The sequence below is a fragment of the Vicia villosa genome, linkage group LG5 (genome assembly GCF_029867415.1).
Source record: "Vicia villosa cultivar HV-30 ecotype Madison, WI linkage group LG5, Vvil1.0, whole genome shotgun sequence".
In the NCBI taxonomy this organism is placed as follows: Eukaryota; Viridiplantae; Streptophyta; class Magnoliopsida; order Fabales; family Fabaceae; genus Vicia; species Vicia villosa.
The window spans coordinates 129,744,412-129,760,308 of NC_081184.1; the positions used below are offsets into that span (position 1 = coordinate 129,744,412).

The following is a 15,897-nucleotide window of genomic DNA, read 5'->3' on the forward strand; positions in this document are numbered from 1 at the left end:
AACCACCCTTTGATTCCCATAGGTTTCTAGGACCAGAGCAGCAGGCGAGGTTTGAGAAATTGGTTGGTCGGAAGATTTGGCCAGAAAAGGTGTTTGACCTCCCACATAGAGGTAACTTCTATCAGTTTCTGGATAATATCGCGGAACGCCATTGGGAAGCTCTGATTTCTCCAGATACTCAAATCAATGCGGACCTTGTGCGCGAGTTCTATGCAAATGCGATTCCGGTTGAGGGAAGGGTGTACACTTACACGTCCTATGTGAGAGGTAGGGGCATTTCTTTTTCAAGGGATGCAATTAACAATTTTTTGGGAAGACCGTCTCCTCGTGCTGCAGGTGAGAAATGTGAGTATGCAAGGAAAAAGGCTGCAAAGACTTGGAATATGCAGGAGATTGCTGATCTGTTATCCTTTGAGCGCCGAGGGTTCACTCTTAACCCTTCCGGTTATATTCAGAAGATGGACAGGAAGAACATGACTCAAATGGCACAGCTGTACACAGTTTTCCTCCTGAACAATGTCATGCCGAGGAGCCACACATTTGACCTAACCATTGACATGTCTTGTCTTTTGTTTTGGATTATGACAGGTGGAGAGGTGGATGTGGCTCAAATCATTTCTGAGGAGATTAGGATTGTGGCTTCAAGTGGTACCAAAAGAGGGACAAAGTCGTCTGCTCAACTTGGTTTTCCAAGTTTGATTATGGGACTATGTAGGAATGCAGGTGTGGAGTTCCCTAATGTTGCAAGCATGAAATCCACTAGTGTTGTGGACACAGGTTATGTGCATAGGCACTGCTCTCCCAAGCTAGGTGTCCAGCAGCATCCTCAGCCACAGAACATGGCTCCTCCTGCTGGTGGTAGGTATAATGAAGAATTAGCTTGCAGGTACAATTGGGCGTATTTTGATGCCAACAGAAGATCGCAAGCAATGATTCATGATTCTCTGTGCAAGCTCTATCGCCACCAAGTCAACCCGGCGGATGTTCCCTCTTTTCCTACTAATGAGGATTATGAGGCTCATTGTGCATGGCCTGCGGAGAGGCCATTTTTCAGAGAGGGGGATGGTGAAGAGGAAGAAGAGGAAGGAGATGGCATGGAGCAGGATGATGAGGAGGATTGAGGATTTTCAGTGATTTTTATTATTATTGTTGTTTATGTAGTTTATGTTTAGTTTTATAATACTCTGTTATTTACTTTTATGTTGTTGAACTAGTAGCATAAATTCTAGTACCTTTGTTAGTATTAGTAACTACTTTTGTGCCATCCAGATGAGGATGAGGTTTGTTGTACTTTGGTGGCCGTGGGTGCCACCCGAACATATTTTGTAGGCAACTTATGCCTTTGTTGTTTAAGTATTTGGTTTAAGTAATGTGTGCTTGTGTGGGCAAGTTATGCCCTTGTTGTTATAATATTGTGTTTTAGTAGTAGAATAGTGTACATATATTATATGTTAAGGTGTATATAATTTTTTTGTGTTTGTCTTGGAATAGAAGTGATGCTCTAAAGAAGAAAAAGTGATAAGGTGTGTCAACATCAAAAAAAAAAATTTGGATGGTGATGATGATATTCTTGATGATGTTCATACCAAGGTAAGTATTTTGTTGCTTTGTAGATTATAAGGTGACTATGAATTAAGGACTTTACACAAAGTTTTGATCACATTGCATTTTAGAAATTTTGTTTGTGTTTGAATCAAAAATAGGACAAAACTAGATAAGTGAGTGGACTTCCATTGTGTACAAAAATAAGAGTGTTCTAGTGATTGATGTTAACTCAAATGATTCATGTTTAATCTTGCTTTGTATGAGACATTAGAGCTTAGAAGGGATCGAGGCAAATTTTTTGAGTAGTATGAGAAAAACCACCTTAAACAAGGCTACCCGTGAGTGTGTGATCTTCTGTAACCAATTTTGAGCCTAAAATTTTTGTTTTGTCAAGTGACTCAAAGAAAAACACAATGAATTTTGATAAAGAGAAGTGATTCACTTGATAATTTCTTTGGTAAACATTTAACCCAATAGTACTTGAACCTTAAATGGAAAGCATTGATGTCTTTATAGATGTAAATGTTTAAAGTTGGGGAGAGATGTTTCTTAAAGATAAAGAAAAGAAAGAATATGGTGGTGCAATGCATTCTTTGAGAAAAAAAAGAGGAAAGACAATGATAAAAGAAAAGAAAAAAAAAATGTGTGTTAATGGTCTAAAGAAAAGGAAAGGATGCATTGTATGGTGAAAAACAAAAGGGTAACATATTAGTAGTGTTGTACATAAATAATGCTTTCCATGATCATTCACCCTTTTTGTTTCAATGGCCGTGTACATATAATATCACTTGTTTGGAACCCAGGCCAAGTTACAACCAAATGAAGTCCTCAGTGATCTTTGTCTCTATTGTCTCGTGTGCATAGTATAGATGAATATATGAATTGTTTTGGATGTGCATCATTACTAGTGAGTGTGATTTGTCCTTTATGCTATCATGGCAATTGTCCTTCAATTATTTTTGTGAAGTGAAACATAGGTGATTCATTCATGAACATTATCCCTTTAATGCAGTTGTGTTGAAAGTTTGTGTTCAGAAAGTGGTTCATAGTCATGTTAGAATCTTGTACAAGCAAGGAAGACTTATCTTGTAGGTATGTAACTCAAGTTTGAACCATTCAATTGATGTTGCTAACCTCATGTGATTCGATGATGTATGTTTTTGAGCTAGCTTTGTTCGAGGACAAACAAAGATCAAAGTTGGGGAGAGTTGTTAGAATCCCATTTGTGCATAGTTTGTATATATGTTTTGTGGTATTTCTGAAACTCTTGTGCCAAATTTGATTACTTTTTGATATAATAGTATGTAAATAAATAAATTTATGTTTATTTTCTAAATTAAGTTAGTTTATTAACTCTTGTTATGTTTCTTTAGGTTTTAACAATTTTTGGACAAGATGGAATGAGAAGAATGATCAAAACAAGCTTGCAATGAGGATGGAATGCAAAAAGAAGAATTTTTGTGCAAGGAGGTCCGCTCAGCGGAGTCCAAGCGGACCCAGGCAGGGATGCAGCAATTTTTTCCATCAGCAAGTCCGCTCAGCGGAGCTGAAGCGGACATGGGCAGAGAAGAACAGAAAATTTACCTCCGCTCAGCGGACCCTCTCCGCTCAGCGGACCTTGAAGACAAAACAGATATTTTTACTGCTCCGCTCAGCGGACCCTCTCCGCTCAGCGGACCTACTTTTTCAACTTTTGTTCTTAGCCACATAAAATTGATGATTAAGCATGGCTAGCTTGGTTCTTATCATAACACACATTTGGAAAGAAAAGTTAGGGCAAGAGAAGAAGAGAAAAACCATTTTTTAAGAGAAAATCAAGATTTCCAAACATCTTTCTTTGATCTTCTTGAGTTTGATGTCACTAAATCTTGGTTTGTTGCTTGTTGTTGGAGCTTCCATGGATATGGAGGGCTAAGTTCCATCTTGTGTCAAGATTAGAGGTAGTTAGTTTGTAAATATGTACCTTCTTTGATCTATTATGTATGAACTTGGTTAATGATTAATACATGGTGAATATCTTGTTATTTATGTTTCATTTGTTGTTTTGGATCACTATTGAGAGATATGTTTCAAAGCTAGACCTAAAAGATATTCATCTATCAATAAACAAACTCTAGAGATAGATTTGTGAGTTGATATTCACAAGTATCAAGCTTTTAAGATTATCATGTTGATTGTCGGCATGAGAGATCATCTGACGGTGAATATGATAATAATCACGATATTGCTTTAGAGATAAACAGTATCGAGAGGATACGTGATTGTATTAATCATGAATAGGTTCATATATATAATCTTTAGAGTACATATGAAGCAAACTAATGAACACTAATCTTGACACAGTTTTACCAAATCGTTTTTAAACCCGAATTTATTGTCTTTAATTTCTTTTAATGCTATTTATCTTTCATGATACTAAAAACATCCAGAGCCTTAATTCAAAATACACTAAGCTGTAGAACGGCGATAATATCGCATCAATCCCTGAGGAGACGATACTAAAAATACTTATCCTATACTTTCTAACATTGTCCTAAGCGTATTTTCTGATTATGATTCAATCAGGTTTGTTACTATCTTTTAGCAATTTGATTAGTTAGATTATTTGATAATTTAATTAGATCAAATTTAAATTATGGAGATTTAAAACTTGAATTCAAATCAAATATTTTAGTGGAGTTATTTTGTAAAAACAAATCTCAACCAAATCTCCAAAAGTTTCGATTGTTGCAATTCAAATTCCCATTGGATAAAAGTGCAACTATGGATTTCTATTTAAAGATACTCATTCTAATGTTGAAAACCACGAGCTTAATTGAAGATCTTTGTGTTAGGGTTTGTTTTAGTCTTTTGTTTATGTTTCTTATACACCACGCTTGCGCCTACATTCATATCATAAGGCGTAGTAGTTGGTTTGTTTAGTTGAGTTGTAATTCAACATGCATTTTGTTTATTGATGTTGATCACTAGGGTTAGTGATTGAGAGAAAGTGAGAGGGACTATTATATTTAAGGGGATGTCCTAAATAGAAAGACACACTAGGGTAGAATAAGAAGATGGACATTGAACAAGAGACTTGTTCATCTAAGACACTTTGTACTAATTCTATAAAGAGTGGATTTTCTTTCTTGGGTTAGAATCCCTCCCGACATAGGTGTGGTTACACTGAACTCGGTTACCAATTATGTTGTGTTCTTTATGTTTTACTTTGATTCATTGTTGTTGTCATATTCTGCTAAATTTGGTTTAACAAGTCGGACAAGTTTTTCCAGACACCTGGTCCAACATCTGACCCGTGAGGAACATAATTTCAGTAACGTTGGATGATGGAATCTTAAAATACTTCTTATTCGATCTCAATAATTTTGAACATTGTCCTTTCCAACTATCTTACTCCTTGCAAAAAGCACATTCATCATTACCAAACTCAACCATCCCTTGAGGTTTTCCTTTGTGACCATGAGCAACAAAATCACTAAAAACTGAATCAACGTAGGAAGAGGAGTACAATGTATAATACTTCCACGAAGGTCTTCAAAATCATCCTAAAGTGCCATAAGAAAGTGAAGCAAATGTTGTTCTTCTATTTGGTCAATGTACCATTTGACAACTTTTAATTCAATCCACAAATTAGCCATGACCAAATAAAATTCTTGAATGGCCATACTATTCTGTTTAAGGGACTCTAATATTACTCTCCACATGATTGTGTTTAATAAAATTAGACTGATTATACAAATGTTTCAAATGGTCGCAAACCTTCTGAGCAATATTATATTTTGCTAGTTGCACGTCTATTGATTGAGAAACAAAATTATTGATCCAAATAAGGATTTTCGAATTCCTAACATTTCATGTTTCTAACTCTTTTGCAAATTTTGTTTCATCCTTTTTATATGTGGCCGTTACAGAGGTTTCATCGACATAACTCCACATCTTCTTTCTTTCTAAAAAAATTCATCATTACATAACTTCCATAAAGATAATTTTCTCCCTAAGTTGGACACTAACGCATTGAAACTAATCCATCTTTATCATTAGCTAGTCATTGAAATAAATAGTGAAAATTAAATTTGTACTGCCGGAGCAACACAGCCTAAACTAAACATAAGAGAAATAATTATATTCTTTTGAAAATGTCTTGGTTTGTAAGCAACTTATTTTTGTTTTTGTATTTCTAATATTCTTTGCACTTCTTTTTTCAATACATATATAGTTTTAGCTTGTTAAAAAAATTCTAAAGCAAAAATATGGAAGCAAATGAAAAATATATATTGAGAAGCATCAGCAGAATTGTCTAATTGCCATTGTTATATGATTCTTTACAATTTCCTACGTTTAAACAGATTGAATCTTTATAATTTCTTATGTCTAGGCTTCAACTATTAACATCACACACGCACCTTCATAGATTTCATAGAACAGTGAAACAAATAATCACAGAATTTTTTCGTTACTACAACCAAATAACATTATAATTTATGTACATATGTATCAGTGTTCTTCTTTATTAGAAGCAGGAACATGCCCCTGGAAGCTTGCCTGTTGTTCTAATTATGTTCGCTTTCTCTTTAGCTTTAATCGTTTCATTCTTTCTTCTTTCTTCTGATTGTTCTCTAGCTCCTGCTGCAATCCCATCTATGTATTTTATCTTCTCTTCATATTTCCTCCATGCTTTCCGCTTTTTCCTCTCATTTTCACTTTGCTGCATTTTGCACAAAGGTATCATATCAATCACACTTTATCAGAACACTGTAAGCATAAAGTATGGTTGATCAGTTGAATAGAAAATCTAACCTCATGCTTATTTAGCTTGCGTCTTGCTTTCATCTTCTTCCTCTTTTCCCATGAGTCTATTGTCTCTAACAATCTCTCATACCTGATAAATGAATCATATTTCATTGCATGCAATGTATGAAGTTAGAGATAAATGTAGTGTCGTTGAAAAATATAGTTAATTCTCATGCATGCATGCATCTACCTTTGTTTGATCTTGTTTAGCTCCTCCCTTTCCCAAGCATCTGCTTTTGTATCTGTTGTACGGGTACCTGATCTTGTTGATGGTCTAGTAGAGGTTGAAGTCTGCCTGATTGGTGGCTGTGGCGGAGGTGGTGGTGGCGGTGGCGGTGGTGGTGGCAGGGCAGTTAAATACATGGTTGGATCATCAGCTAGTGGAAGATTTTTTGGTTGTGAGGTCTCAGGTTTTGAGACATCAGTGTTGTTAAAGTAGTTATCACCAAAAGTTGGAGTCTTTTTTGGTGTTTGCATATCAGGTTTTTTATGACTACCTCTCTTTGAATATTCACTAAAAGTTGAAGTCTTTTTCATTGATGGTACTGGTGGGAGTGTGATGGGCTTTTCAGGCTTCTTTTCTTCTCTTGAAGTTGATGTTGTTGGTACCTTGTTAACTTGTTCATCTGTGCTTTTAAATGAACCTACAATAAATGCAGATAGATTCAGTTTATTATAATCGTATTTTCTTAACCAGAGATACTCGGTTTGAATCGAGCCTCAAGAATATGGTAGCATTAAAGCTCTTGAGGGAGAGCTTTGTAGCATACAACATATTGCAGTTCTATCCAACTCGAGGGATTAGTCTCCACAGTTGTGGTTCTGTCCAGCAGTTATTATGACATAGAATACGGAATTAAAAAAATAAAATTATAAAGAATGTATTTACCTGATAATCTTTTGGATGCAGAACCTAATTGGGAAAGTGTAGATTTTTTATCAAACACATTGCTTCTGGTCTTGGTCAATGAAGTTTCAGCAAAATCATTCATTTTCTTCTCATGTGTTATTTCTGACACATGTGAACTAATTGCAAATGCTGCTGCAGCTACTGCTGTGGCATGCTCCATTTCTATAACATCATAATCATAACTCATATTCCTTGAAACTTGTCTCTGAAACCAATTATTTGCCTTTTTCTTCTCTGCAGAAATTTGTCAAATGATTGCCTCATTCAGTTTTCAGCCAAAAACAAAACTAGAAAGACAATTAATAGTTTCATCACCTTTGAAAGATGAAGTTTTCTGGTCCCTGCTACCACCAAAATCAGCTTTATTCTCTTCTTCTTCTGCACCAATTAATTTCTCTCTAACAAAAAATTGTTTAGCATGAAACAGAAAGCACTTTCTATATTTAGAATTGATTGCATGTGCTTTGATACAATAAATGATACATGTGAAAAAATATTAAATTTTGTATAAGGTGAAAAGTAAAAATGACTAACCTGATTTGCTTAATCCAATTCTCCATTCTATAGAGGAAGAATTTTTTCTGCTTTAATTATGAGCAGTTGTACTTTTAGGTGCTTATTTGAAAGAGAAGAAACCAATGAAATTTAGACCTTTATTAGGGTCAAGCAAGGTTTGATATACTTTGCATGTGTAACATGATTTGGAACTCTAGTGCCTTGTGGGGGAAGACAAGTATTCTTTTCTTCTTGTTTAGAGATTTTTTACATCAAGCATAGGATCTTATTTGACTTTGTTTGTTGAGCTTATTTTTTAATCCAGTTTTGTGTGATGAAATTTTAAGAACTTTAAATTAAAGCTGCTAGGATAAAAAGTAGGTTATATTTTTACTTTAAAATATTGTGTTGCTTTCAACTTTTGTTTACATTGGCGTGTGGAATGTTCTAAAGGGAATAAACAACTTGTTTCCTTAGCAAAAAGGAAAGAAGCCTTTGGGAAATAGTGAAATTCAAATATTTAATTGTTTATATGCCTAATATTAAATCATGTGGAAAAAAAAAAAGGATAGTGGACCAATCGTCTTTCATGTCTAATTCATTTATACAAAATTGATTTAAAAGTGATAATTGTCCTCTCTTATAAATACATTCTCGGATCATATATTATTTGATATGAAACTCTTAACACAGACCCTCGTATCCAAGAGTAGACATATGAAGTGTGAAAATAAATGTTCTAGTTAATGCATGAATTGACTCAAAATATCAACATAGTAAATGATCTCTAGGCGAGTGATAGTGAGGTAAATGAGACGTCTCACGAGTCTATGATATTGGGAAGGATCTGAATAAGGTGATATTGTATCCAATAAAAGACGATGGTTTTGTTCTATCGAAAAGGAAGAAAGTTTGCAAGGATGCATTTCACACTCGTCCAAAATATCAAAAATGTACTTTTTTACCTATAAAAATCCATGTGTACCTCATGCTAATTCCAATCCAATGAAATATTTTAAGCTCCATAAATCTTTCATGTGAAAACAATTTCTCAAGTATTATTTGAACTTAGGGAAAATAACATAATCATTATTAACTTTAACAAAATCATTATTAACTATAACAAGATCATCAATATAGACCGAAATCGAAGTCATGTGAATATGTAAAGAGGTTGTGATCTTCATGTGAATATCATTAGCTTTAAATTTTATCTTGTACAACCATTTGCACTTTCCACCATTTTTCTTTATTGTCTAAGTAGTGTTAAATCATCAGTATGATTCTCACAGAGGCGGAGCTACAGCTAGACTATGGGTGGTCATAGCCACCCCAAACATTTCAAATTTTTTAGTGGGAAGTGTATAAATTAATTAGATATATACGTGTTGTTACAAATAAACTATCAAAGAGTAATACTTGCTCAAGATATTATTTTGCTAATCAAAGGTCTCATGTTCGATCCATAGAAGACATAGCTTTGTAACTTTATGAATTTATTTCAAAAATTGGGTCTCGCAAGAATCTAACTCTATAATTTAGCCAAAATATTTCATGTGCTAACGAGTATTGCTATTTTGTTATTTTTACACCAAAGTGTACACCTGTAGTTAGTGTTCATCGTATGAACAATATTTTTTTTAAATAAATAAATAAATGTTATTATAACACAAATATAAGTTTTGTCATTAATCAATTTTACTATTGTATTAACCACAAACCGTATGAGATCCGCTGCATCTTCCTCAAGGCGATACGAATCAGGTCGTTGTAAACACTCTATTACATTCATATCTCCTCCAGCCTCATCAGATCGTAGGATAGCTTTCACTTAGACCTCTAGCACTTCCATGAACCTCGAGACTAGAAGTATTGTCTGGTTTCCAATTATTACAAGTGAGCCTCGAAATACAAGTCACAAACGAGTTATTGAACAATAAATATAACATAGTTCAGTAACAAAACTCACAAGCTATAGATGAAATATTGCTTCTTCTGGAATAATGGTTGCACAACGTGAATCCAAAAGGGAACACAATGCAAAAAGCCTCTTCCAACAAAAGTCTAACTATTGATCCCGAGCCGACAAAATCACGAAGAGACGCTGCTCTGAAATTTCCAGATCATCAAAAGAGCAAGAGACATTAGACTCCTCACCCTAGTCCTGGAGAAACTACTAATAAAGAATATGATGAAGCATCCTTTTTTGTCCATGTATCATGGACAACCACATACCAAAGTCACTGGAAAAACCTCCATAGTTGAGGTAGTATGACATGAAAGGAGATCTTGATGTGCATATACAACAAGCTTATGACCATTTGAAGTACTTCCATGCGGACGAGAATGCAAGGTGTATAATATTTGCACTAACACGTATAGGATCTGCTAGACGCTAGTGCAAGGCTCTGTTGTATGTGAGCATTGATCTATGGACTAATTAATATGTGCGAGAGCTTCACTTCTCATTTCACAACTCATAAAATGTAACTACAACATCAGCTACCCTTGGTGGGATAACCCATGGGAAGAAAGAGAGCTTTCGGTCATACATTAATCGTTTCACGCAAATAACTGTGGAAATAAGAAAAGTTGAGGAGGGTCTCAAGTGATGGATCTTTGAGAATGATCTAAGGCAGGATAACTCCTTAAGGGATAAATTAGGGCATATGAAGGCTTATAGTCTGAAAGAGCTGCTAAATAGAGTGTAACCCTTCATTAACCTAGAGAAGAAACTTACCGCCCAGGTTGACCACCGGAAGATGTAGGTTCCATCCGATCATTTTGGAAATATTCCAACAAGAGAAGGAAAGAATCCAACTGTGGGACTCATGGTCGGTACGACAAGTACACCCCTTCTTAACACTTCCTCGAGGAAGATATACAAAGAGTGTGCCAACATGGAATTCTGAAAGGTCGGGTCAGAAACCCCTTCCATGTTAGAGAATCTTCCAAAATTGACAAGTCAAAATATTGTTTCTTTAACAAGAGCCATGTCAACACCACTAATGATTTCATCCAGTTGGAGGACACCATCAAGGGATTGATAAAGAGGGTTAGCTTGTCTGGCTCGACAAACTACAAACTAGGAATAATAAGCACTACTAGGCTCGCCTAGTTCTATTTACAACTTTATCTTTGAATTTATTTCTTGTATCACTAGTTACCTCAAAAAGTGTATTGTGATCTATCCATTATTACTGAATAAAGCACAATTTTTTAAGGTTCTCTTTTCTTTGTGATCGTGTAAGGTAACAATGAGTCCATAGTACGACCGAAAGGATCAAAGCCCCAACACAAAAACTCATGGGTTTTGTCATAAACGCCACAAGCGTATAACCAAAGCAATTAAAAATCCATAATGAAATCACACTCACAAAGAAAGTGGCAAAATCACTAAAATGGATATGACCACCTACACAGTTTCTCTTGGTAGCTAGCCACTCAAGAGGCCGTGATGAGTCTGCAACACATCAACCTCGGATCAAGTTTCACTTGTGGGGAAGAGGTGTCTACCCTTGGCTGGGCATGACCCTAGAGACACCCAATAAACATCGAGTTAAAACCTCATAAGTTAACTCAAAGTCCATAGCAATTAACTTGGAATAAAATGCATGCTCCTTAAGTAGGTAAAAGAAATATCTCAATGTCAAATTCAATTGTTCATACTTCCCAATGTAGGGTATTATATTCAAAGAAAAATTTAAAGGACACAACTAATCTCTAATCAAGATGACTTTCCCATCTTTAAGCATTTGGTTGAGTCATACTGGCTTCCTCGAAATACACGAAGGAGAGTAAAAATGTTCTGCTTGTTGTAACGTGCTCTCAAAGAACTATGAAACAATTACGAGACCAGCAATGTGAGGCATTCTCAGGGCATGAGTTTTCAAGATCTCCCTGAACGGCTGAAAGAGATACCCTTGTAGTGGATAAAATAGCTTGTGGGGAGGTTAGAGCTTTATCATGTCCCTCGCCAAGAGTGTTACTTGATCAACTAACGAGCCAGGGAAATTTGAAGACACTCAAGGCATCACTTATGCCAATAAGATAAATATTAGCCTTTTGTATTTTGTGAAAGTATGTATCTCGATGAAGCGTTAGGTTACAGATAGTTTCATCTACCATTTGTTTCTCTTTACGATGTTTATCAGATAGGAAAGCATCCCAATGACCGGACCCATTATTGGCAAGAACGACATAAGCACGTCGGATGTAATACGCCATACTCGAAGAATCTTCCTCGAGAGCCTCGCCGGTGAGGTTGGTAAGGTAAGAGCAATCCTCCCCCGAAGTAGACAACATGTGTTCTTTTGGATTACGAGTTTCCTGGTCTAGCCAATAAGACACGAGCTGGGAGACCTGGCACAAGCAGTGACCCCTTGGGATCACTAAGGATACCAACACCTCTAGCAGGCCCTGAGGAGGTTTCTTCTCGAAAATCTGGCTGAGAGGGTTGAGGAAAAATCTTCCCTATCCCAATCGGAGGAGGAACATCAATCGGGGTTGAAGTATTTGAAGGACTAGTAACAGTCGGGGAGACGTGGAGTTGAAGGATTGTCTTCTCATTCTTCATTGAATCAGCAAATAACAATTATCAAAGTTAAAAACATTACAAACGACCAAACACACGATAGGGAGCAAAAGTACTAGAAGCTTGCCAAAAAAATGGCATTCCTTTCCTCCTTGGTATCCCTTAGCACCTAGGTTTCAACAAGCCATTTCAAATGTTTCTTTGAAATTTCATCCTGGGAGTGATGTTCCTGGAATGAACCAAATCTTTGACGAAGGTGACCAACTGTTTCTTCAGATAATACTCCTCCTTGGACATATCACTCTCCTTGTATATGTATGACCCAATCCTCGTTAAGAAATGACCTTTGTTCTCGTACTTTTAAAACATAATGATACACCTGTCTTCCATCCTGGTCTCTATGGTACATATTGTCACATGCCTCTTTGCTGGAAGGAACAATCAAAAGATAATAAGCATTATCGACGCTCTAGATTGCCTTAGGAAGGCGCTCGAGTATTTCAGTTCTCAAAGATCATTATGATAGAACCTACGAAAAGACATGTGTGACATGAGGTACATTTTGGGTGTGAACTTCTAAGAACATCAATGTCACCTATTGACTTTCCATTTGGAGGTCGAATACGACAAAATCCCTCGCACTATCAAGCAAAGCCAAGGGCTTATGGGCAACTGTTCTAGTCTGCCAAAGAGACGACGACCACGACCCAAAAAAGCAATAATTTGCAAAATCACTTATAGCATATGGGCATTACCTTGGGGAAGAGCGTTAGAGATCCAAGTTCAAGATTCATCCAACAATTTCCCGCATCCTACACTTGAAGAATAATGAGTTGCTACAACTGCTCTACTATATAAAGGGGAAGTGCGCTTTTCTCCAAGTACATAAATTTAAATTCAAACTTCACTCACTCATCTTACTTAAATATTGACTTGAGTGTTAGACTGTCAACCTTACAGGTTCACACTTTTCTTTCTCACCACATCAAAAATTCAAATCTATTGTTGCATCTTGTAGCCTCTAGTCTATGATCAACTTTGCTTCCGCAACGAAACACAAGCCAAACTTCATATTCGCATGTAGAGTAGTCTTCATCAATCTAGCCCACGTCCAATACTCTCTCCGTTGAGAGTTGCAGCAACAAACGGTGTTATTGGGTTGTCGGATGAATTCAAAGATAACGCAGAATTTAAGATGGTGAAGGTGTGGTTTTTCTTTTCACACTAATCTTTACGTGGATCTTTATGTTTTTGATGCCATATTATAGAATTCTAGTTTATTGATTATGCCCAATTTGATTACAAAGCAATATGACTTTAATATATGTATAGGGCCAGCAAGTTAAATAGAGATAAGTTATAAATTTTGAATAGAAATCCTATATATGATCATAACTAACTTTATCTATTGTGTTTTGAAATGTATGAATGTTGACACTCTGTAATAAATGATCTAATGAATATTGGATGCTTCACATTACAATTTTGTGAAGAAAAAAAATTTAATTGTTAATGTGAAATATAAATCATCTATTGTGTTTATAGTAACCAACATAATAAGAACCATTTTCTATTTGGATACCCAAAATAATTTTGAAAACTTAAAATTAATTTTAACATTTTATACTATCAACACATCACAATGATTTATCGATATGACTTTAAAAATAATTATATGAAAGTCAAATACTTTTATTAATTAATAAATTATGATCAATGATAATGTAAAAACTCTTTAAACGAATAAGATATAAGAATTAAATCCTTGTTTAAAACCCATATCTTTTATATGTGCCATCAAAAAATTAAATCCCCTATTGACTTCTTAAAAGGCACAAACATATAAAAATCATGTTAGTAGAGATATTAAATTTTGTAAGCACAAAAGTTATAGCATCAACAAGTTAACAACACCCTTAAACAAAATAAGCAAAATATGATATAAAAATAAATAAAACAACATAATATGTTATATATATTTTCATGGATTGAATTCAAACTTCAACTCCAACTATACATGAATATATTTAATTATAAATAAAAAAATGATGTTGACTCCATACATAATATTCTTGTGAGCAACAACCATAAATAGATAGTCCTATGACTTTAGCTGGCTCCTCATTAATGAAACTCATGGGGTCCTCCTCAACTGCTTTCACCATTTCCATCTTCTCTCTTTCACCATTTCCATGCTTGTTTTCAGATTCTGTCTTTTTTTTTTCTACAAAATTTTGTAGCCCTAATTTCAAGACCAAGAAAACCAAATACAAGCATGGAAATGGAAAATCTATATGTTGCCCTATTATACTATAGGGCAAAAGAAACATTGAAATATTACTGAAACAAAGAAATTAAAGAAATGTTAAAGATTGAACAATAGTAAGAAAAGAATATTGTCTCTTTCTGCATGCCAAAATATAATCTGTGAAAATGTTACCTTACCTTAGTAGGTATATATATATAAATATAGTGAATGGTTTCAGTTGTGAAGTGGATTTGGTCCAGAGGGAACTAGTCTCTTCTCTACACCATACCTTGGATCAACTTCAACACCGATATTCGTCTGAGGAGGACCAAGATTGTGATGATGGTGTATTCTTTGAAGGTTATAGCACAAAGAGCGTGAGGTTCTGTTAGAAAAAGAATTACAATGGTGGTGGTTTCTTGAGGAAGTAGGGGTAGGGATCAATCTTGAGTTAGCTGAGGAGAGGAAGAAGAGAAAGAGAAGAAAGAAAAGGATGTTTGTGAGGGAAGAAAGAGAGGTCTTCATTGCAAGAGGGAGGAAGAGAGAGAGGAGGATGAAGATGGAGAGAGATTTAGGAGATGGGAAATGAAATGATGGGGGAGATTGAGAAAGAGAGGGAGAAGAGGTGATGAGTGTGTGAATGTATTAATGAGAAACAAGAGACACATGAAGTGATATAATTGTTGAGGAAAGGAAAGGGGGGCTCACTTTATTCTTTCTTTATTCAACTCTATTTATTGGGTGTTGTAATAATTTGTCACCAAATACATCATCTCTCATCAAATAAGTCACCAAGTTTTTGAGAACTATTATTGATTTGGTTTAAAATTTATATTTGCCCAATTGACATATTTACATAGGGAAAATTATTTAATCAAAAATAGCAAGGTGAGTCGTTTGGTTATTCTTTCTACTAGTAAAATTATTTTTTCTACCATCAAAGACCATTGGAGTTTTTAACACAAATTTACTGTGAGATTTGGCCTGGGGTAGCTTGGGCCAAAACTTGGTCACCACCATTTGACCGTCGGTTTCTGCCTCAATCTTTTTACACCCCGTCATTTTCTCTCGTTCCAAAGTTTTAACAATGGCTTGAATCTTGATCAATACCCAACTTGGATAATAGGAGTATGAATGGTTGAGGGAGCAATGGACTAGGAAAGAAGTCAACTTTTTTATCCTTTGATGAGACAGAAAGTAGTTTGAATATGTGTATGCTTGACGCCTTTTTTTCTTATAAGATAACAATCAATTTCGAAGTGTTCTGCTCTCTCACAAAAATGGAGTGATTGTCTATAAATATTAACAACAAAATATGAGAGTATGATTCAAAGTAATCCAAAACTTTAATTTGATTTTACCATTTAGTCACTA

At 35.2% G+C, this 15,897-nt stretch overlaps 2 protein-coding genes across 3 annotated transcripts; both read right to left on the reverse strand.

Moving 5' to 3' along the window:
- Positions 1-5,816: 5,816 nt before the first annotated feature.
- LOC131607328 (remorin-like) lies at positions 5,817-7,987 on the reverse strand. Of its 2 annotated transcripts, none has more exons than XM_058879344.1 (6): positions 7,781-7,987; positions 7,562-7,644; positions 7,226-7,480; positions 6,527-6,980; positions 6,343-6,424; positions 5,817-6,250 (listed from the first exon to the last, which is right to left on the reverse strand). In XM_058879344.1, the coding sequence occupies exons 1-6, from the start codon at positions 7,804-7,806 to the stop codon at positions 6,056-6,058; spliced, it is 1,095 nt and encodes a 364-aa protein (XP_058735327.1). In that variant the 5' UTR covers positions 7,807-7,987; the 3' UTR covers positions 5,817-6,055. The 2 variants fall into 2 exon arrangements, with proteins under 2 accessions (XP_058735327.1, XP_058735328.1); XM_058879345.1 differs by having other exon boundaries at positions 7,562-7,624; positions 7,781-7,985.
- A 6,260-nt stretch (positions 7,988-14,247) lies between these two features.
- LOC131607329 (CLAVATA3/ESR (CLE)-related protein 9-like) lies at positions 14,248-15,203 on the reverse strand. The gene is made up of 2 exons (XM_058879346.1): positions 14,721-15,203; positions 14,248-14,615 (listed from the first exon to the last, which is right to left on the reverse strand). The coding sequence occupies exon 1, from the start codon at positions 15,046-15,048 to the stop codon at positions 14,758-14,760; it is 291 nt and encodes a 96-aa protein (XP_058735329.1). The 5' UTR covers positions 15,049-15,203; the 3' UTR covers positions 14,248-14,615; positions 14,721-14,757.
- Between the last annotated feature and the right edge of the window lie 694 nt (positions 15,204-15,897).